The sequence below is a fragment of the Lingula anatina genome, chromosome 2 (genome assembly GCF_051362555.1).
Source record: "Lingula anatina isolate TDL-2025a chromosome 2, LinAna3.0, whole genome shotgun sequence".
In the NCBI taxonomy this organism is placed as follows: domain Eukaryota; kingdom Metazoa; phylum Brachiopoda; class Lingulata; order Lingulida; family Lingulidae; genus Lingula; species Lingula anatina.
In genome coordinates, this window is record NC_141768.1 from 43,712,633 (window position 1) to 43,735,682 (window position 23,050).

Here is a 23,050-nt window from a genome sequence, read left to right on the forward strand (position 1 = left end):
GATGATAGCGTTTCGGTCTGTCATGTTTTAAAAGGAAAAAAAGAATATAATAACACTGTTGGGGATTCTAACAGCCCTCCATTAACCATGCACCGTAGAATTATTATAAGAGCAACTTTATTATCTATTTATGTCTTAATCTGAAAGTAAAAGTGCTACCCAAAATCACATTTCACATTTTATTTAATAAACAACCAAAATTGTTTGGATTAAGGTTATTATTATTTCAAATTTTTATCTGAAAAAATTGGACAATTTTCAAAAGTGCAAACATAGCAGGCTCAAAGGCTTACACATGAATGAAGGAAGTTTTGGGTGTTAAGAAAAAGTTGTTAGCACCCACCCACATGTATTTTAATCCAGAAAAGGAATCTCCTTATTAAAAGCACTGTAATAACACTAAGCTTCACCTTTCGTTACGTGGGCAATGGTGGGTAACAAGTGCCTAACAGTGTGTAACCTGGGTATTTTGAGAAAATTCATCATGGCCGCTCTACCTGCATTAAAACATACATGTACAATAACGGCTTTTACTTTTACTAATAACGGCGAGTCGCAATGTCCAATATCAAATGAAGTAATTTTCAAGGTTTTCCACATCCATGTTATTCCCATTATATATATATATCTGCTGGGTAAAAAGCGAGTTTCCATGTGCTTTTGGACAAATTCCAAGATGGCCGCTATTTTCCATATGGTAACATTGGAATAAACTACTTCCAGGGATTTACATTCCCCCTAATCAAATTACTTAAGAGGTATCTAAGGCTCCAGATTGAGTTAGTAAGTAATATTACAGGACGTCTGTCATATAAACTCATTTTCTCCTCATTGCTGTTAAACACTGTGCCTCGGTGCAAGGTCTAAATTATATTAATTAAATATCCCAGGTTGAGTCGTAAAAAAGCATATAAAGCTACCGTATTTAATATGACATATTATTTAGCATATATATATATATATATATATATATATATATATATATATATATATATATATATATATATATGCCTTGAAAAATCTTATCCAATCATTATCGCACATTGACCCTGCACTAGAGTGACGTCATCCACAGCAACCACGCCCTTTCCTGCCTTGCCGACTTCCACTGACAAACTTATCTGTAATATATGAAAGATATACATGTAAAAAAAGCATAATGAGCCCTTTTTCATCATTAAAAATAATTATCTTCAAATTATGTTAATTATCTACGCCCACACAGGTTGTATAGTTTAGAAAAAGAAGAAACAAATTTATCAAATGCATCATAAATAATGAAATATGGTAATGTGTAGAAAATCGTCTTAAAACGTATCCTTACTTCCTTTAAAACACTGGCTTTATTACATAAACAATGACAAAGAAGAAAGCCTACATAAGCCACTGACAGAATAACACAATACGATATCTGTCTGCTAGAACTGACGGTCTTCAATTCGATTACGGTTTATCTATTCAGCTACCTCCTTGTCACGAAAATAATCGATATACTGCACCAGTGGGTGTATGTTACACGGGCAATCATTAACAGTATCGGCTCTTTTCACTTCGGTGATTATAAACAGTTTCATTATATCGACAGTACCCATATCAGAGTATTGATGTGTCAAAGTAAAAATTGAAGTCTAGTATTTAAATATCGCACTCGAGTGTGGTTTACAGTGACAATATGCCGCCATATTTTTTGGTCTTGATTCAGACTATAACCTTTCATTCTCACCTCCCACGGGAGGATATGGGCTAACATACAAGCATTATCTTTCACTGCCAGACCAGGCACTTTACCCCTCGCTTCAACTTATAAGTGCAAAGTACCAAGCGCGGGAAGACAGCAGATACCGCATGTCCCCGGACGGGGTCGGACGCACGTCCCGCCGCAGTGCATCGCATATGCAATGTAATTGATTTGACTTTTATAATAAGACCTTTGAATAGTAAAACTGTTTCTGTAGCGCTCGTAAGCGAAACGTATTTTAATATTTCCCTCTTGTAGCGACAATGCGCAATCTATTGATCTTCCACATTTCTTTTTTCATTTCCTTTTTCGTCTTCATTCCATTCTATTAATCAATTTTTTAACTATTTGCGTTTCATTATCAACAGCACTCGTTACATTGAGAGACCGCCGTTCATTGCCCATGATCAATGCCAGCATAGCGACAATTTGGCTTACCTTAAAGGGTTCCTTGCTCGTCAACTGAACCCCTGCCTCTCGCCAGTTGGTCGATGATGTTCCCTTGGTCTTCCACAGCGTGGTCTCCGGACTGGTATTAGTATTCACCAGCACACTCAGGGCACCAACATTTGCGCCGTCCGTATAGTACCAGAAATGAAAGCAGAAATCGGTCTGGTTCACAGGCAGCATTGGGGAGGATATTCTTGCCAATGTGCTCGGTTTCATCCTGTGTGTGTTAACGCAAGCATAATACCCTGTAAAAAGACATGAATTTGGTGACGATTATCGCCACGTCTATTATAAAATAACCGATAAGAACTTTAAATATGAAATAAAACAATACTTCATATGCAATCAACATTGACTTATTAAAAACAATATAAGTGACGGCATTCCTTATTCAGAAAGAATGTTGTTATTTAAACGTAAGTAAAAAAATATAAGCAGATGAGACTCGCTATGATTGCTGTCTAACTGTCTTTTCACTTATTGTTAAGAACTTTACGTGGAAAAACATAAATGCAAGCAACGTTTTAGTCTTCAATTATACCATTCCTGCGACTTAAAACGACACTAAACAACGAAGAACATTCCATAATTCTCCTACCTTTCCCCGTAGTCTTGTCAATCATTGGACCGCCATATTTAATTCCTGTCAACGCGCCGCGCGTCCTGCTCCAATCCACAGTATTTTGGGAAGCCTGAACCCAGCTACAGAAGTCAGTCTCGAAATCGCAGTCCACTTTGGTCTGAGTGGCCTTTGCTATGTTCGTAAAAAAGTGTCTGCTATACTCTTAGTGTTATTCTACCGTATTACAAGCAATTTTTATCGTATGTGCTGATAGAAGAGTTCAAAAGAAGATCATTTCCCTACAAAACCAACACAGATACCAACGCTGTGATAATGGTTTTGTAAGAGGGCAAATTTGTTTTCAACCTTCTGAAAAAAGAACCAATTGCTTTTAGACAGTCTGGAAAGTGCATATGCATTACCTTGATTCGTGGAGTCTGAACACTCTCTGTCGGAGAGGGTGACGTCATCAACTGCAATATCTCCTCGGTAACTATCGCCGCGGACTCCTTCAAACACCAACTATCAAAGGATAATAGTACATGTAGTTGTAGATATATCATTTCTTTATTCGTCATAATTTACAAAATTCATCAACTAACAAGAGAGAACAAAATCAGCTCCTCTCCATTATACACGTACGGAAGGGGTATTCGATAAAATAAAATACGTACAATTACTTCAAATGTCATGTCAGGTATTTCCACAGAACAAGATTGAAATTTAATTTTGGTTTCCTGATTAACTTTATAAGCTGTTGCCAGAAATACCAGAAGTACTCAAAGGTATGTGAAGCTTTCTCTTTGAACAGAATGTATAAAATAAGGAGGAATAACACGACGTCACACAGTAGATAGCACCTACATGTGCGACTATACGTGACACATGTAGACAATTAAGTAATCAGTTATTTAATATAGAATATATCTCCGCAAACTAATAAGGCATTTATTTCAAATGATTGTGAGGTATAAAATATGCCAATCCATTCAGTCAAATGTATCATATGCGGTTTATATTTTGAAATTAATTTTCAGTGGACTCTTAATATAAATTCTCTAAACGTAATTTACCTGAAACACTTTAGCGGGCGTGAGTTGTAAGTTAGCCTTCTTCCAACCTTGACCTTGGTCACCTTTCTTTGACCAGACGATTCTCGGTTTCCCGCCGAATTCTTGTAAAATCAGGTTCAAGGAGCCCATGCCATCTCCATACATGTTGTAGTAAAAGCTGAAACACTTTTTGCTGGTTCCCTGCAAAAAAGTTTTGCTTTCTGAAAGTCGTGTTTTATTCCTTTTCTCCGTTAATATGAACATTTGATACATGTTTATTAGCAGAACAATAAGTTAGTATTCTAAGATGGTAGAGGCTTATAGAGGTTTAAGATATACAAATCAAAGACGAAAGCAACGTGCATAAAATCCCAAGGATGACAAACGCAGGATATGTGACGAACACCTTTAATGAATTGCACTGAGGTTATAATTGAACGATCCCCCTGACAATCACGTCATTGTAATTATCCAAGCTGTAATTAAGGTTCCAGATTAGGTAAGGTGGTATTATTGGAAAAAACTAAAAAACTCACTTCAAAGTACGGCGAGGCAACCTGGGCAGTGTCTCCACGGACACGAGGACTGGAGGTTTCGATATAGATGTATTGGCCTATGAATATTATATGAAACAGGAGTCAGTTTTGGCAAATATTTGTGACCAGAAGTTGGTCTTAATTAATTCTAACACCAGAAATTATTATCTATTTTCATCAGTGGTGTTCCAGTAGAATTAAATATTTCACATATTCTTAATTTAGATACAAAAAAAGCTTATGCCCGAGATCTATACGATTTGGCACTCAACGAGCTAAAGGTTTTTTTTTTTTTTTCATAGGTACATTTGGATGAAAAAACAATTTACAGTGGGATACGTCTTGTTCAATTCTTTACAATATGACTTGCTTCAGCAACCTGTCGAATTCACCTGAAAATACTAAATTTTAGTACAGCAATATAATTAAAACATGGATTATAATATATTCTGCGTCTTACCTTTCTTGCAATCTCTCCTGTCACACTGTGGACCTGTTGCTGAAGACCCCGTAGTTCCCCGGATCAGCGTCCAGTCAAATGTGTCGTCTGCTGCTTGGGTCCAGCCACACATGTCCTTATTGAAGTCACAAGTGTGGATCGTTTGTAGTATTATACCTTAGTAGGTAGGTAGGAAAATTATAAAGATGTGGAATCTAGGATTTGGGTTTAGGCAGACAGTTCTGTCCACATAAGTCATGAGAATTTGGGTTTTTTCTTTTTTTTTAATTTTTAAATCTGTTTTTTTCAGCAAATGTCAGTTGAGAAGAAGCTGAATTATAATACATGTGATTTGATTTGTGAGCCATAAAAACAACGACTGTTCGAATTATTGTATGAAAATATTTCAGTTACATGCAGGAGTGCGGTATGAGCATAGGGCAATTATTGGTATAACCTACCAGCGTTCCATTTGCCTTTGTTTCCAGTCAATGTTTTCGGGAAGAACAGCTGCTTTAGAACATCGGTTTCACTTTCGATATTGATACAGCTGGTCAATAACACATCGTCTAAGGCGATATCACTTTTAAAGCTCATACCCCGAACAGCTTCGAGGACAATCTGCAAACAAGAGAAACAGTTGAGTCCGTATGGCAAATCATATCAAACTGACCCCCCCTCCCTTCGATTTCTGAAATTAGAATTTTGAAAAGCTGAATCAAAGTTCTAAACCGTACCAAATGGCACCGTCCGCCCTCTTAAAAATACCTTGAACGTTTCCCGTGGTTTTAAGCGTATAATAGTCGTTTTCCAGCCTGGACCCTGGTCTCCAGTTATGGTCTGTAGTGTTTCGTTGCTGGCGCCCTCTATCATGTACGTGATCACTTCCCCAGCCTCGCTTCCGTACATGGAATACGCAAACCTGGAAAAACACGAGCGATGTCAATAAACCCTCCCAAAGTGTATAAAGATGATATTATTAATTGTTATACATGTAACACTGCAACAGCGAAGATCAGAATTATATGCGCTCCAATATCCATGTGTCTAGGATAATTTAAATTGTACTTTTTTCAATTTTTTCTAATCTTAAAATAGTTGCCAAGTTGCACATTAGTGTTTACTTATTTAATTTCGATTGTTTGATTACATGGGCTCTTTATACATGTATCAGTTACATGTATGACATTGGTCTACGTATATTTATGTATGTACGCACATGACAAAGTCATCAGCAAATGTAAGTCAACCCCTAAGATATGTTCCATATGAATTGCAAAACTCACCAAATTGACTTGCGCCACCCTAAATCTTATTACCTAAGACAAATGTCCTGGGCGCCCAGCGGCTTGTGAACCAGTGGCGAGGTCAGTCTGGCTCGATGACCACGTGCGGACGGCTCGGATGCCTCCAAGTACAGGTAGTGACCTAAACATATAGTACGTCAAGTTTCCGTGAAAAAATGTATGGAGCATACAAGTACGTTACGTATTGCAACCATGTGTAAAGCTATAATTAACTTAGATTTGTCATTTTATTTTGACTTGAAAGTGGTAGGACTTCATGTGTGTGTGTGTGTGTGTGTGTGTGTGTATGTGTGTGTTTGTGTGTGTAGTTAAAATTAGATACAAGGGCAGGTTTCAATATACAAAAGTATTTTCGGATGAAAATGTTATCTTTACTTCAACTGAGGATAAATCTGTAGTAGTCCTCTGACATAAATGAAATACTGGTCTAAAATCTCTTTCGCTTAATGATATTCCTCTTAATTCGATTACTACCGTATAAACTAGGATGAAATACGGTTACGAGTATATTGACATTTTCAGTGTGGTTTTAATAGGACCCCACATTTACCTTCTGATGTCTGCAGAGTATGGTCAAAGTCCGGGCCTGTGTTGGCGCTCGGTGTCGCCCCCTGTTGATATGTAAAGTTTTGTTGGTCGTCTGCTGTGTTTTGCTGCCAGCCGCAGAGGTCCGGAGTCTCAAAATTACAGTATGAGATGGTATTGAGAGCGACTGAAATGTAACACCTTGTTTCAAAATTGAACTGATATTGTCAGGCAAAATTTAGTCACAGTATGAAGACTGAGCAGCCACTTTATTGAATTTCGCACGCTATGATATAAAAGCGACGTTTTTACTTTCTGTTCTCATTTTTCTGCAAACGCTTTAACCTTTATTTTAATTTACACTTAAATTAGTTTGTAAAGTTATAAACGACCTCGTCTGGAAGCTTCCAAAACAATTACATAACTGATCAGAAACGACAAAACGGCAGGATACTTCAGGCGCCAGTACAGGCGCAGGGGAACCTGTACTGAAATGATTCAATAGGGCTTTGGTTAATTATAGTGGTAATGGAAAATATCATCTGAGATTGCTAAAAAACGAGGCCACTGACTTTGCGTGACCCTTGATATGAGAAAAGAAGACGTGAAACAGTCCGCCAGAGGTAGGGTTAACTTTTCAGTAATAAAAAGGGTACAACTCCTTGTGCTTGGAATATCGTCTTAGCAATCAGCTATACAAAAGTGTCACGCAAAGAGTGGTGAATTTGCGTTGTTGTTGTGCAGTGGACTTTAAGTCGACAGAATTTAAGAGAAAACAGCAATAAAAGTACCCATAAAAGGGTACTGTCAGTTTCATCCGAATCCAAACTGCATTCGAAAGCCATTGCCATAATTTCTGATCCCATTTTCCTCCACATCCCGCGAAATTTCGCTAGAATTTATACGAAAGCCCTCTGAGATGACTCCCATTGTATCTTTACTAATACTTACGTATACATTCCGGCACTTTGCCCGACCAGATTCCGGTATATGTGCACCAGCGCACGCGGCTGCCCACGAGGAGGTAACCAGGGGAGCAGGAATACGTGACGTTAGAACCGACGGTGAAGTCGTCCCCGTCCCAGCCGCCGTTAACTGGAATACCGGGATCACCGCAGCCCCGTATACCTGGAAGACGGCGTGAATTTTTTGGTTGTTTGCAATATCTGATTTATAAAATGTATGCCACCAATGTTGTTTTTAAGCCAGCTTCATGAATTTATCCCGTTTTATCATTAATATCATCAAGTTTTTTTAGTTAACATAAGCATTTTTATTATCAGTGGTAGTAGTAGAAATAGTACATGTAGTATCATCGATATAACATAAATCACTATTTATTTATACATGTGTATATATTTGTTTGTTTCATCACTTACTGCAGTTATACAGTGAGTTAATTTTGTAGATGTCTACTTGGCTGAGTTTTTCCCTCTGTCCCATGGACCTGACGGCTTCCGTCACGTTCACTTTGGGGAACAGCGTCGGCATTGAGGGGTCTATAGCAAATGTGTTGATTTTATAGTGCAGAATGGAGCCGAAATCATAGGGGGCACCCAAAGTATTCACCTGTTCGGGGTTGACTTTTTCGAAGTTCTGTTTGTGCTCTGAAATGTAAGTCACCATAATAAGAAACGATTGAGAAAAGATTACGCACCACCTCAGTTATATTCACACAAGAGGATAATTTGTTTCTCTTTTTGTCTGAGATGTGAAAAGTAATGGTAGAAAAAACAGCAGGTCGCGTGGTATTCGGTGTAGAATATTTAAAACGTGGCTTCATCAATCTAAATTCAAAAATCTAAGATAAGAAATAGATCATTTGTGCTCTTGTTCACTGAAATTATAAAAATTAATGAAATGACAATAAGTAAAAATTGAATGATAATGATAATTATTATTAACATAAGACCACTTATAAGTACTTATTACTTCATTGTGTATTATCCTTCAGTTGTTAAACTACAAGGCGCTGATAATGGAATAATTTGTAGTAGAAACATCATATTGCGGCGAAAAAGTATGCGCTAAACGAGTTTTTTTTAGTCCTACCTATTTGTATATTATCCCATAATACTGAAATGTAATCATCCCTGTCGGAGCGACTCTGCTCGTGCCAGAACCCCAGCGCGTGCATCAGCTCGTGCATGATCGTGCCTGGCTGAAAACACCCCTCTGTGAGGGAGACATTCTGGGTACCCCCTCTTTTGCCAACCTCACTGAAACACCTGGTAGATGTAAATAGAAGAACCATGAAGTACGTATAGTGAAAATTCATCCTATTACCAAAAGTCCCTCGTGTATTTAATTTATCAGCATGTTCAACATAGCTTCTTGGTAAAAATGTGAAACACGGAGTTTCGACCCTTCATCAAACGCTATGACTCACAAATACAAATTCGCCTCTTTTAAAAGATTTACTTTTGCGTCATCTTTACACAAGAATAAAATATAATATTATTATAAAATTAGCGTAGATTATGATCTTAAATCAGTGAATTTGAGGTCTGATGACACTTGGTCTAACCAGAAAAATGGAAACAAATCAACAACAATGTTGGATGAAAGCGATGTCTTGGAGGGCATTGACGTCTAGGCGTTAACTCATATAATAAAACAACCATTGACTTTTGCCCAGCACCGGTCGATATCACTTTTGTGAGGGCTGCAAAAATAATTGACTTCAACCAAAGTCAATACAGTGCATTAAATATTTATAAATAGAGATAATGAAATACCAATCTTACTGATGTACTCTATTTTCATATTTTTCAAGAAATATACACATCAGCGTATACGCAAATGTTTTTTCTGATATATACCCTGAAAGCTGTCTAATGTGTATGTAGTCAGATTCACTGGCTCGTGGTTTAAACCGCACACAGGTGAGTTGATGGAACTGGTCCATGGCCGCCTGGATAGATATTTTCACGTAGTCAGCTGAAAGGGTTTAAGACAAAACTCTTAACAATATAATATTGAATTATGGACACATAATGCTGAAAATTTTCGGCATTATTTTCGATGTATAACTTAAGGGAAACAGAGAAGAATGCAGAGCAGTAGGGAGAGCGCAGAGAGCAGAAAATTTTATCGGTGATGGTCTCATTAACTTACGGAAGGACTCCTCCACGATGTAGGGGACAATGCGAATATCCCACACCTTGTTCCTGTTGTTAACAGCATTTCTCTGACGCCAGGACTAGAAAAAAGTTTAAAAAATATTTAGTGCGTAAGACTGCTGTCAACAGAACAATTACAAAATTTATCTTACTTAATTTTTAATCTTTGTTGACAGAGTGTCAAGAGTTTTGAGAAGTGAGGAATCCAATATATAGTGCATTTATATTGTAGTGGTTGACAAAAAATCACTTAATTAAACTCCATTTTCTACCATAATCAATGATTTGGTTGGAAAATAACTGCTTAGTACATGCATTTATACATCGACTTGTGGAATTGTTTATTTTTACATTGTACTATATAAGGGACGAGCCTATGAACTGCATCAAGCTTAACTTAACACGTCAGTAAACTGCACTGACGTTTTCAATTTGTAAGTTAAAACTTTTGTACTCATTTACAATATAACCATTTCCTTCATTTGTGTATCATCATGAATAAGCACGTAATGATACTCAAAATATAACCCTTATTTATCGATGCCCTAGTAATACGATACAATCAGTAATCTTTGAAATAGAAAAGAATTAAAACACAGAATGTGTAACAAGGAAGTTGGGAACGCCATCTAAGGTTAAAAAAGAATGAAAAGTGGATAAAACTTAAAATTGCCCATATAACACCACTACTACTACTACTACTTCAAAGTATCCTGCCCACATCACCCCCAATTTATATGTATCTGAATAAAAAGTGATTAGTGGGAAGGAAAATTTTGCTTTTCTACCTCGGAAAATATGTTTTTGGGGGAAATCCCGAATGAAATACCTATGAGATAAAAGACACATTCTACTTACAGAGTCCACCAGTATGTCTCCCTCCACCAAGGTGACATCAGTTACGCCATTATTTTCTTCCGGGTTTTGCTCAATATCTTTGGGGCTTGGTCGCCACTGAAGAGAAAGATTCGAGACAAGTAAACATCAGTTCATTTCATTTCATGTCTTCCTTTACAATACCGGTACAGTAGGCCCGTCTTGTGGATCATGTCGCCCAATGTTTCAGGCTTTTAAGACAATTTTACAAATTATTCAGGTATACATGTATTTGCCTCATATCAACATTTAAATGCAAAATTTGTATATAAAACTTGGCTTAATGCCTTGTTAACATAATGTTTTCTGAAAAAAACATTTGTAATACAGCAGACCCTGTATAACTGGTGATACTTAAAATTTGATCTATCATTCATTTCGAGAAAAAACTTTTTACTAATTATTCTTTGGTTTTAGTTAGATTTTCTACTAAAAACTAAAACTGGTCCGTTCAAAATAACTTACTTGGGCCCAAAAAGTAAAAAAAATTATAAGCCCATCTTTTCCCATTTTCCAAGGGAAATTTCATCATCGGACTTTATGTTATCAAAAAATGTGTCAAAGGTCGGTTATTTCTAAAAATGCATTTTCTAAAAATTTCTTAAAATAAATCTATTTAATGAAAATAGTCGGACATATCTCACTCGAATCTGTTCAACAAGAACTGTTGACTAACCCTCCATCCCCGTGCATTATCTAAAATTCTCTGACATTTACATAGCAGTACACATAAGTATGCAAAAGTTGTTAGCCGGATTTTGCTAACCGAAGCAATATCTCACTATCAGTACCAAACAAACATGAGGTAAGATTTTTTAAAGTCACTAATGGGGTTTCAACCACCCACGCCAGACCTCCACTCGTATGACGAGGCGATGAAAGTCAACATTCATATTTTAACAGATGGCTGCAATTATCAGATATATGTGGAAGTAGCTCAGAAATCAAATTCTTTCTTTGTTTGCTCATGAATAGAATTTGCCCCCACCCCTCTGCGCTTCCAAAAAAGCACCTCTGGGCTACGGTAGTTAATTGCTCTTGTCCAAGCATATTTTATAAATATATTTCTGAGTACGGAAAAATATCAGTGTCCTAAGTCGTCTTCCAAGAGTGTTTCTTAAGATTCAACATCATGTACCTTTTGGTATTTTATTGTCTTATACAGCTTCGTTATTTTGTATAAGTGCCTGGCTCAATTTTGCAATCTCATCGTTGTTGAAACGTGTCAGGTATTTACCTGCACCACTATCGTAATCACCTTCAATATATAAAGGAATACATAGTGGATGACGCTAAGAATGGTTTTCTATAGCTTGCTGCACGTCTAATATCAAATTGTGAGCACATATAAACTCATAGAATTCAAGGATAAACAATGTGTTATTATCACGTGCCCAAACAAACAAAATTATAAACCGATACAGGAACAGACGGTGTAAATTTTAAGAAAACCGACATATCATGAAATGCTTATGCCACATACCTGTATTGGAAGACATTGGACTTCAAATGCCACGACTATAAGTATTAGCAATGTGATTTTTGTGCTCATTTCTGTATAGTTTCTGTTAAGTAACAGCGGAGAATGCTAGGTCGTGTCACTGGTCGGGATACCAGGTAAGTGTAATAAGAAAAGACGCGTAAACGGTGCCTAAAACAGGACAAGAGATAAAAGCGATATCAAAAATATTCGCACCTTTATGTTCCGCCATCCCCCTTTGGGGGATATCAATACGGAATGTTTGACTGAGATAAGTGAAAATTTTCAAGTGGTTTTGTTTTCAAATTGAAAAGTCGGTTCTTATCTCAGCGTTTACCTTTCAGTTAGATTTGAGTGTTTGTAAAGCAGAGGGAAACTACACCGGTGTTATGGGTTACAGCTGAATGAAATGGATGGCTGAAGCACTGCGCATGTCCTTATACAAGATAAAGCGTATTTCAAGGTGATATCTATAATAAAACAGGTTAATCCCTGATCATGCAATCACATTAAAACTAATTATTCCCATGAAACTGCAATAGTTTTTTCATGCCCTTTAACTGCCAAACTTGACAGGCACGTGGGGCAACTTAATGGCACTTTTTTTAAATGTTCAAAATACAACCTTACACCGGACTTCCTCTCATCCACGTCACAGGTATGCGCGTGGGAGGCGTGTGCCATGGACCCACACGTGCTAGCCTCGTGTGAATAGACATATGCCCCAAAGTAGGGGAAACCGATAAGATTGTGCGGCATGGGGCGCCGTGTGTATTTAACATGAGGATTAGTGACAGGATCTTTTGCTGGAGTTGGTCAGGAAGAACATTCACATGCAAAGGGTGGGGTAGGGGTGTTCAACATTACCCTGGACACTGATGCCAATACTACACAAATATAGGCCTACAATTAAGCCCGTTTCATAAAAAGGGAAGGATATGTTTAGCGGGTACATACTTTAATTGTGTGGACTATTGTACGAAATTATCATAAACAGAGGTAGGCTAAAATCTCGGTGTTTATGTTGAGGCCAAATTTTGTTAAACCTACCCTCTACCAGGGCCACAGATTGACTTTTCACAGGATATTCACAGATATGTCTTTAGATAAATAGAAGATCATTTTACTTTCTCTGATTTTCCCTATATAATCTACCACCCTGGTAGAGGGTATGTTAAACCTGCCCCAGAGATGAAGGTATGCAGCAGCTGGTTGCCTCAGTGTGATCCCGCTGGAGCACCTAACACACGGGTTGGTTGTCGCACAGCAAATGCATTACGTAGGTCTTGCCTTACCAGGAGCTGTCTAACACGGGATTTGTTAGCCCAATTATTGGATGTGTCAGGTTTGTTCCAGACATCGTAACAAGAATGTAAACCTATTGAGAAAAATAAAAAGTCATTAAAGCTCACATATGGCTCGTATACATCATAATTCAAACGAAAAGTCATAGCTATTTCGTTCTGCCAATTAGACGTCTGATGTCACGCTAAAACTACACTTAATGCTTTTGAATTACACTCTTAGTCCAATAAAGCTAAGATTTCTATGTGATGTTATTTTTGTTGACAATCAGTATCTTTTTTGCTTCTGGTTAAAAGGGAAACCATTTTTTCTTCTTGTAACCCGCTGCGTTCGAGGAATGTATGTAGGCTTACTATAGATACAACTAGACATGACATAGGAGACATTGTTTTCTGACATATTATCTCCCTTGGTCGCTTTATTTTGCCTTCCAAGTGCGTTCGTTTAACTTTGATGCTTGTAAAATTCAAATTGTGAGTATAGATTGAAAACTTATATATATATATATATATATATATATATATATATATATATATATATATATATATATATATATATATCACAAAAAAGATTAAAATACCTCCCCGGTTTTCTGTGGTTTTTACATGGTAACACTACCCTTTGGCCTCTGTTTTCCTATCTTATGCATTGATTGATAACACCACCAATAAATACACAAGGTTCAAAGTTCAAATGCTTTTATTTTCTACGCACTGTGCCATGTGTCAATGGGCGTTTGTTCCCACAGCAATGTGATGCACTGAGGAACCTTCAATCATTTGCAAAATGGATGTATCCCCTTGACCTCTGGTTCTTGCTCAATGGTAACGACTTTTCCAGTCGGCGTTTGCATTAAACAAGAATATTGAGACCAATAGAATGATTTCCATTGCAAAGTATTTCCTGGACGTTAAATGAAGCAGTCCTTCGTTTTTTAAATCGATTTTATGGCTCCAATCAAACAGACTAAGCGTTCTCAATTTGTTTGATTATAATAGCAATTGAAGTAAAAAGTAAAGTAAAATTATGACCTATGTAAATCAATCGTTGGAAGAGAAACTTCAGACATACATGTAGATGTCGAAACTATCTCTCAAATTTAGAAAGTGAAGCCCCTATAAAAGACCACCGAAGAGGAGACCAATGTATCTTATGTCTGCAAGTTTGCGGTCCCCCTTTTAAAATCAGCCTCCTTTTCGGGATACTGGGGTAAGCCACATAAGCTGCTGCAAAAACCAAATGGAGACCGTGATTTGGGGAGACAGCTAGCGTGAATTATGGGATAGTTCTCGCAACAAAGCTTTTGCCCTGTTGGCAGGAACCTCGGTCTGAGTAGGGACAAACTTTTTCCTGGGCGAATGCTGAAGAAATTTCACTGGCCAAGCAAATCTAAACAAACATGATGGAAGCTTGTCGACTTTTTCTGCTCCTGGCCTTTGTTTTGACAGCATCCGCCGTGAGTTTGGAAAGGCAAAAACGGGTGAGTTCTAGCAACACATCTTTTGTTTAAGTTTCAAATTGTATTGCAATTTATATGTGGCAAGTCACTGAGAAATGTTTTTTTTTTTAAGATTACATAATTTTGACAAAGAATAAATTTTCTTTGCTAATTGGGAGCAATATACCTGAATGTTTGCAAAGTTTGCTTCACAGTGAGAGTGGATGGACACATTACACCATATCATTCGCTCGGGCAATTTGGAAGGCAGGTTCCAGATGGTTATAAGTTAAATCAGTGTCTGGGTCATGGGATATTTTAACGCTACTTCAGAAGTGGGATATACAACAAGGAACTGTTGTATTATGTTTACCATTACTAGTGTAGAAAAAGCGCAGGGCTCTGGTTCTGGAGAATGGAATTTCCTGATTGGCGCGCACCCATACCAATGTTCACTTATTGTTGGAGGCAATTTTTCCTTAAAATAATTTACTTTTTTTGAATATCTAAGTAATTAATTCTATTTTCACGCTATAATAAATTTGAGCTTTTTGAATGAAACAGGCGCACGCATAAATAAAGCGAGCTCAGCGTGATTCGACTTCATGGAGTGTGTTTGGTAAGGTCTAGACTTTTTATCTCCGAAATTACCGCCGACTGCCCAAAAATTAAGGTACAAATTGGTATTTATACGAACAAATTGACAGCACGTCGTTCTGGCTAATCCAACTCAACCGACCTCATACGCCGCAAAGGGGACTTACAGCAGGAAACGATAGCTTCGCAGTTACACGGGCAACTTGACTTTTCTGTTTTTTGTTGACCTCGTAGAATTTAAAACACATGCATCGGAATTTTGGGAATGATTTTTAAGGTGTATGTACACAACAAAGCGGCACAGAGATCTTTGATATCCACGTGCATTCTCAATCAGCGCCGACGTAAAAGGATCAACATAAAATCAACCATTGTCTGAAAGCATTAGCGAGACTCAGAAGTTAGCATAACAGACAACGCACGTCTTAATGCCTGGCCTGTGTGCAGGAGACGTTACTTTTTCCTTTGAACCATGTTTACAAGATTAAAACGCCTTCGTTCACTAGCAGCTACTTTGTGTAATTTTGTTTAGCGTGATGTATGTGTGTCTCCTGCAGCTGTCTCTATCTCATTTTTACTCAAGCCTAAGATCTATGTAGCAAAAAGCCACTTTCAGAACACGATAGCAAGTCAGCACATGATTCGCAAATTAGGAAAAAATCTGAAAAAAAGTTAATAAGATTATGACTCTCCTCGAGGGCAAAAGTACTGTTAGTGGTAGGTAAGGCAATGCGTGAGCGTTTCAAATAATCTCATGTAGGAGAGAAAAAGCAATGAGGGCGGCGGGTAGGCAGGCTTTTCGATGAAAAGTAACATATCCATTGGCGTCTGTATTGTATTTCTCATTAACTGTAGAGAATTAAGCCACAGTAATTTCTGACATATGCTTACTGACTAACCTTTTCCATAAGTTTCACAGTTCAAAAGAATTTCAACAGGGTTCGAATTAAAGAAAGACTAATATAATACTTTTCATGTTACCAGCCTCTCTGTAACAATTCTAACTATCTGCATCTTAGTCTATGTATTGAAAGTTTTTTGTTTTTTTTTTGTTATTATTATTATTATTTTTTTTTTTTGTTATTATTATTTTTTTTTTTTTAGTTTTGTCAGAACAGACTGAATGAATGCGGAATTTTATGCTTAATACTCGTGCAAATGTACACGTACCTGAATTTTATCTTGCCTCGGAGGATTTGGTTGCTTTTAGATTGGAAACGGTGACGGATCGAAAACGGATCTCACTTAGGATATATATATGTGTGTCTGTTGAAACATATATAGCGAGGCCAGAGGTGTCACCGTTCTCTACATATCAATTTATCATATTTATTCACCATTCCAATAAAAATTTACTTGCGTACATGCGGGAGAAGTTGTATACATCATAAACTGGCTGCTTCTGATTCTTAACTTTGACCCCGTTATTTAAGTGACAAAAAATATCAGGTGATATTGAAGCAACCATGTTAAATTTAGATTTACGCATGTGGCACACGTGTCCGTTGTTCCAGAGGTGGAAGGCAGGGTGAGAAACTGGCGGCACAGACAACCATCTTACAACCAGAACTGCAGTAAATTTAAGCACGGTCACTACGTTTTTTCTTCCAAACGATTGACCTTCTGCCATTGGACCAGAAAATGTAAAAATTGAGCAAGATCTTTAGTTCATTTTGGTACTCTTTTAGTGCCTTAATTTCGACCCATTCCTTTGATTTTTTTCTTCTTTTTTCTTTAAAAGCCTTTTTTCGTAAAGAACTCCCGCTTTGACAGATTATAATATTTAACACGAGTAATCCGCTCGCAGCTTCTGTTTTGGGGTTTGGTAAAAGGAAAGCAATGGTCCAACTGCTTAAATGGATTTTTAAGCGTAAACCTGTCCGTTTGCATTAACTCCCAGTGCGGTGAATGGGTATTAACCCTAAAACTAGAACCCATTTCAAGCACTGTAGGCTATGTACGCGTCAACTTATAATATGTAATAAAAACTGAGATATTGCTGCAGATGGCGACCGAGATGGAACGTGTTTGCTCTTGAAGGGGCATTACGACGGATCCGAAGAGAGGAAATAATTTTGCAAATTTTCTGAGGTTTTCAGCAGTTTAGCACTCCTAATAACCACTCTTAGAAATAATGTATAATACTTTTCAATACTGTATGAAAGCATTCAGACAATTTGCAGTCACTTTCATACCTTGTATTCTCAAATTCGAGTAAGAAAAAGGAAAAGTAATTTTAACTAGGCAAGAACTTAAAAATTATTCTGAGTATGGAAAATAAAAGGTTGGAAGAAATTTTCGGTTTAAAAACTAATGGTCAGGTTCTTTTTTAGCAAGTGGGACTGGAAGGCCCGCGAAATGAGGTGGGAGAGGAACTCCCTCCACCTATATCTGTTGACCCGCCAGTGGACCCACCTGTCGAAGAAAAGGAGGACACGGATACAGAGGAAGAAGTGAGACCTGTTGAGGAATTAGAAGAAGGTGAGACAGTGAACTCAGAATAAAGGGGAAAAATTCACCTGTGTGTAAAGATGAAGAATCCTCCATGGTCGACTAGAGTTGACTAGGACCAACTTTTTTTTCCTTTTAACTTTTCTATTACATGTCCTCTTGTTGCGTCTCAACTTCGGCATCGTTTGATCGAAACCAACCGCGCCAATTACAAAGTTAAATGCTTCATACGCCTTACAACCCAGCCACGGAATCTGCATAGCTCAATACGAGTTTGTGATTGGCACGGTTAACTTAAAGCTATGCTTGACGCTTCATGAAAGAGTCCAATAAAGATGCACACATGGAGGTTTGAAAATCAAGTAGCTACCTCGCACTGCATCCGAAACTCAGAGTCGACACGACTTCCCTAGAGCAAATACGATTTTTTCAATTAAGTATTGTCGGACAGGGCGCCGCCAAAGCATTAATGGAACTTGATTTGACCAACAGAAATGAGGAAATGAAATTTTGGAAGGGCAGGCTTATTCGCGCCGAGTTTCATAGAAAACTGGAAACTAAGACCCCATTCCCACAGATTTTAGATCGATCTATCCCTGTGGGAAGTCTCCCTAGATTGCTGCAAGGACGTATATTCAATATACGTTCTTGAATACTGTCAGCTTAGCCGGCTTAAGCTTCTGTCCCGCCTACTATTAAAAGCTGTAAGGGGGTATAATTAACTGTCGTGCGCACTCGGCTGACTGCAATTTAGCGTCAACCCCCAGGGAGTTAGGTCGATCCGGATGGATCGATCTAAATCTGTGGGAATGCACTCTAACACCTGTTATCAACATGCCTCTGCCATTCCCAGCTGTACTGGAAACGGTCGAAGCGTGCTTGTTATATAGATTAGTTTCCAGTGATCTCTTAAACTCAGAGTGGACTTTTAAGTCTGATAGTGTTTGTGAATATATTATTGATGGCGTATCCAGCGGGTACTCCTTTGGAGGTACGACCCTGTCCTCCTCACCCCCCCCCCCTCCCCCTTCAAAATTGTAATATTAAAGGTAAAAAAACAGCAAAAACGAGCGAATGAAGACTTTTTAAATTACACATATGTATAACGGGAATAAATTGCCATGTATAAGCATTTATATTTGTGTTAAAAACCTTCAGAAATAAGCCCCTGGACAATGTGTCAGTCGCAATGGGTTATTAAGATAATAATATTATTATGTGTATTCAGGACTTGTTTTCGATTTTAGTTGTGCCAGGTGGCCTTAGTGAGGGTGAAATTACGTCACTAGTATCTGCTCACAACAAACTGCGAGATGCAAAAAGCTTGCAAGAATTGGTAAGGATACATCTCTTGTCAATAACGCCGTGACTTCATTTTATTCTACTTCAGATTTATGAATTTTTTCTGTTATGTTTTACCTTAATTCGTTATGGTATAGTAAATATGATAGTCATTAAATTGGGAAAGTCCCAACTTCACTTTTGCATTTAGCAAGTGTAGTTTTGCCGTTCCTTCCTTGAAAGCCCTATTCAGAGAGACCAAAAGTGGCGCATCGTCCAAACCTACACTGTAACGCGAATAAACGGAATACATTACTGTGTTTTTCTCATTTACAATAATCCTTTTACATAAGTAAATAAGTAAAAGGTCAGTATGCTTTAATTATAGACCTGGAGCAAGCCCATTGAGGTCAATGCTAAGATGCTGGTGGATTGCGATGTTGAGTGGCCTGGGCCTCCGCCAACGTATACTAACTTTGGAACCTTCAAGGTACGTGGATTTTTTAATTGCAAAGAAATTTTCCAGATTTGTTGGTCTGATCGTTGACTAGTTTGTGGTATCAAATTTTGGTCGGAGATAGAGGCTACAATCTGAGAGATTTTTGTTCCAAATTTTTTGTAGATTGACAATAGACCCAGGATGAACTGATTTTATTTTTTATCATTTTCTATTTACCTATTTTATTATTATTATTATTATTATTATTATTATTATTATTATTATTATGTTAACAGTGTTTGTTCTCATGCTTTAAACAGTCATAGCTAGGGTATGTGGGTTTGAACATGCAATCATAAGAATGTAATATGACAGCACAAGAAATAACATGTTCGCTTAGTTTCTGATATGCAGGATACATAGTGAAATCTCTTTAAATACAGTAAAAACGGTTAACTGTCTTGAAGTACAAGCAAGAGAAATTCTGTCTATTATTTTGTTCTTGCTTTTAACAGTCTGATGTTGCTGATTTGGTTGCCGGATGGGGAAAGGAAGACATTGACTTAACCAAAAGTGCTCTGGAGACCGGCTGTAGGCCAAGTGCTTACGGTGGCTTCAGTTGTAACCATAACACAAACGTAAGTATGGATTATTGAGAAAATTTTGTTTTTGAGAAAGTCAAATTTAAATTTTGGGACCCACCCAAAATATTCATTATGCCTAATCAATTTCTAATTTTCATCTGTTAAAATTATGACGGGAGCGACGTTTGTGTTGTCGTAAATAGAATTGCTGGTCACTGTAAGATGTAATCACTATAAGACTACAAAAAGGAGTCATCGTGTCATTTTCTCTTCTATCAATTACTATGTTGACATGTATTTTTAGATAAAGGCACTTAAAATGTGGGTGCATAGTATGTCTGCGATGCCCGTTTTCCATGTGTAGTCGAAATACATCCGTATTCCTGTGAACCATTTCTTTTTTTCTAATATCATTAAATCCAAATCCTTTAAGTAATTACGTTTCTTGTGCGTTTTTTTTTTCTTTCTGCAATGGTCTTATTATATTTGGCGGAATGACGGTCCTTAAGTTCAAACAAGCAGACCAGGTTCAAAAATTGAAATAATTGGATTCTTTTCGAAAAAAAAGGCCCCGTTTGGGCATAGTTATGTATACCGTGTGTTAGTTCATCATTTGCCCAGTGTCTGCTGGTCCAACTGTCCCCTCAAGCCTTGCCAATAGTTCTCCGCGCACGGTCTAAATGTTCTTGACATTTTAATTAAGCGAGGATTCCACACTTTATCTAGCACACCCACACTAAATTCGGTTTTTTGAAAAATTTTCACTGATGCTCTGACTAGATTCATGCATGTATCAAAGGCCATTACTGCATTTAAGGCATTAAAGCAACAGTTTAAAGTAGCGCGGTCAACAATGATTACGATTTCGGTACACGGGGAGTGGCTGAATTCCGGACAGGTTGTGTAGATTATGTTACAGTGAATTCTCTGCCCCCACAAGAAAACTTTGTACTTTCTTGGGGAGTATAAAGGCATTTCCACGTGCACCCCTGTGACAGGGTCACTTATGGTTAAGAAGAGAATACTGGCATTTGCGATCCTTTTCGTAGCTCTCACATTAATTTCGTGATCTAAGTTTTGTTTTTTTCCCAACAAGAAGCTAGGATATTATTCTCCTTGCAATTGATCAAAGTAATCTAATCCACTTTGTCTCTCACTGTATTGTTTGTCTTTGCTGAAATGCTACTGTGTGCTCTTTTTAATATCAATAGGGCAATTCTATATATTTAATACGTCTATATTTTTTACTTAGTTAATGCAGCCGCATATTCGCCGAATTGCCTGTGCAGCCAAGGAGTGTGACGGTGGCGACAGGCAGCTCGTTTGTGTCTATGTGTGAGTAGCCTATAGTTATACACATTCAGTGCTTATATGCCGTATATTTTTCTTTGTAAAAAAAAACAAATATGGTGTAAATATGTAATAGCGGATGACGTAAATTATGGTAATGAAAAAAAAAGTCGTAGAAAGATTTAGTATTTTACCCAGTGGTGGAATAAAATGACGCAACTTGCTCAGATTGACATCAAAAAGCAACCTTACCAGCATTCATAGAACCTTATTTCTTGTTAGTGAATGCCTGGATTAAGTGTATTAAAAGAAACATAAAACAAAAGAGATGTTAGCTTTTGTGATGAATATGACTCATGAAACAACCGTTTTATTTTGCAGGGACTACGAAGACATGTACTGGTATGGCCGTCGGCGCCGTTGAATGTGATAATTGAGATACGGCAGTCACAATTGCGGTAGTTGAGATTGTGACAGTTCAGTCACAATAGTAGACGCTATCATAGGGATGCTTACCGAATGCTGTGAGAAAGACGGTTCTTGTCCTAGCCAATGATTGTGTATAATTGTAAAATAACACTTATGTCAACTTTGATATTTACTCCATTCACTTATTGCCAGATCGAGGCTGAAGATTAAAAATCAAACGACAATAAGTTTGTAGGCTGCTCATACTCACGTTTACGAAACCAACAACTACAGCAAGTAGTTTTTTTACATGTACGCTTTATAATAACAAAGACAGTAGATTGTTTTCAGTATATCGAATTCATGCACACAGGTCAGAGAAGCATATTATATTGACTTGTATTATTTAAAAATCAATATATACAACGTTGTGATACCAGTCGCTGACATACCTGGAATTGGGAGGATTTATTGATCGAAAAAGCTTTTAAATGCACGCGCCATCGTCATAAAGTCACAATTAATAGAAGGATTAAGGTGCATTGTACTTGTAGAGAGGCGAGAACGGCCTGCCACCATTGTCAATAAAAGATACTTTTACCTTCCCCATTCTCACATTAGTCGCCTTTGATCAATCAGGATATTGTTAAATGACGTGTTAATTTTCCAGGTGTATCAATCCCGCTGTTGCCATCACACTTCAAATGTGTCGATCTCTTTTGATACATGTTACTAACAACCAAATGATACCTGCAAACAAAGGGGATCGATCCTCAACAATCTATAGTGTGCGCGTACATGTGCAGACCTGGCTACACGGAATCCCTTTTTTAAAAATCAACATTGTCTAGCGGGAATGGATAATGGCGGGTTTCTACAGCTGTGGAGGCAAGAGTGCAATGAAATACACCACATTCTTACTAAAGATAATCAAAAACGACCACCAAAAACTAAGGTTAAAAGTAAAGATGTGTACTGTTTATTACGTGCCTTTAAATACGCGTCAGATTTACTAAAAAGATGTTTCTTAAAAAGCAAACACCCCATTCTGGTCTATATTATAACGTCACGAGTGATTTCTCTCTCTCTCTCTCTCTCTCTCTCTCTCTCTCTCTCTCTCAGTTTGCATTTTATCCTGATATAATGTCGAGAAATGGACAATTCCAGATA

General features: G+C 37.5%; 2 protein-coding genes across 2 annotated transcripts; one reads left to right on the plus strand and one right to left on the minus strand.

Annotated features, from left to right (window-relative positions):
* Positions 1-200: 200 nt before the first annotated feature.
* Positions 201-12,252, minus strand: LOC106158791 (MAM and LDL-receptor class A domain-containing protein 2). The gene is made up of 18 exons (XM_087005278.1): positions 12,091-12,252; positions 10,590-10,685; positions 9,727-9,811; positions 9,432-9,549; positions 8,662-8,837; positions 7,989-8,216; positions 7,561-7,737; positions 6,635-6,796; positions 6,097-6,205; positions 5,546-5,699; positions 5,239-5,398; positions 4,799-4,954; positions 4,339-4,415; positions 3,824-4,003; positions 3,173-3,272; positions 2,787-2,942; positions 2,177-2,433; positions 201-1,121 (listed from the first exon to the last, which is right to left on the minus strand). The coding sequence occupies exons 1-18, from the start codon at positions 12,157-12,159 to the stop codon at positions 1,023-1,025; spliced, it is 2,559 nt and encodes an 852-aa protein (XP_086861404.1). The 5' UTR covers positions 12,160-12,252; the 3' UTR covers positions 201-1,022.
* Positions 12,253-14,671: 2,419 nt separating this feature from the next.
* Positions 14,672-22,485, plus strand: LOC106177609 (uncharacterized). Its single transcript, XM_013560442.3, has 7 exons — positions 14,672-14,872; positions 17,761-17,908; positions 19,126-19,214; positions 19,548-19,649; positions 20,114-20,236; positions 21,435-21,517; positions 21,854-22,485. The coding sequence occupies exons 1-7, from the start codon at positions 14,792-14,794 to the stop codon at positions 21,894-21,896; spliced, it is 669 nt and encodes a 222-aa protein (XP_013415896.2). The 5' UTR covers positions 14,672-14,791; the 3' UTR covers positions 21,897-22,485.
* The last annotated feature ends 565 nt before the right edge of the window (positions 22,486-23,050 follow it).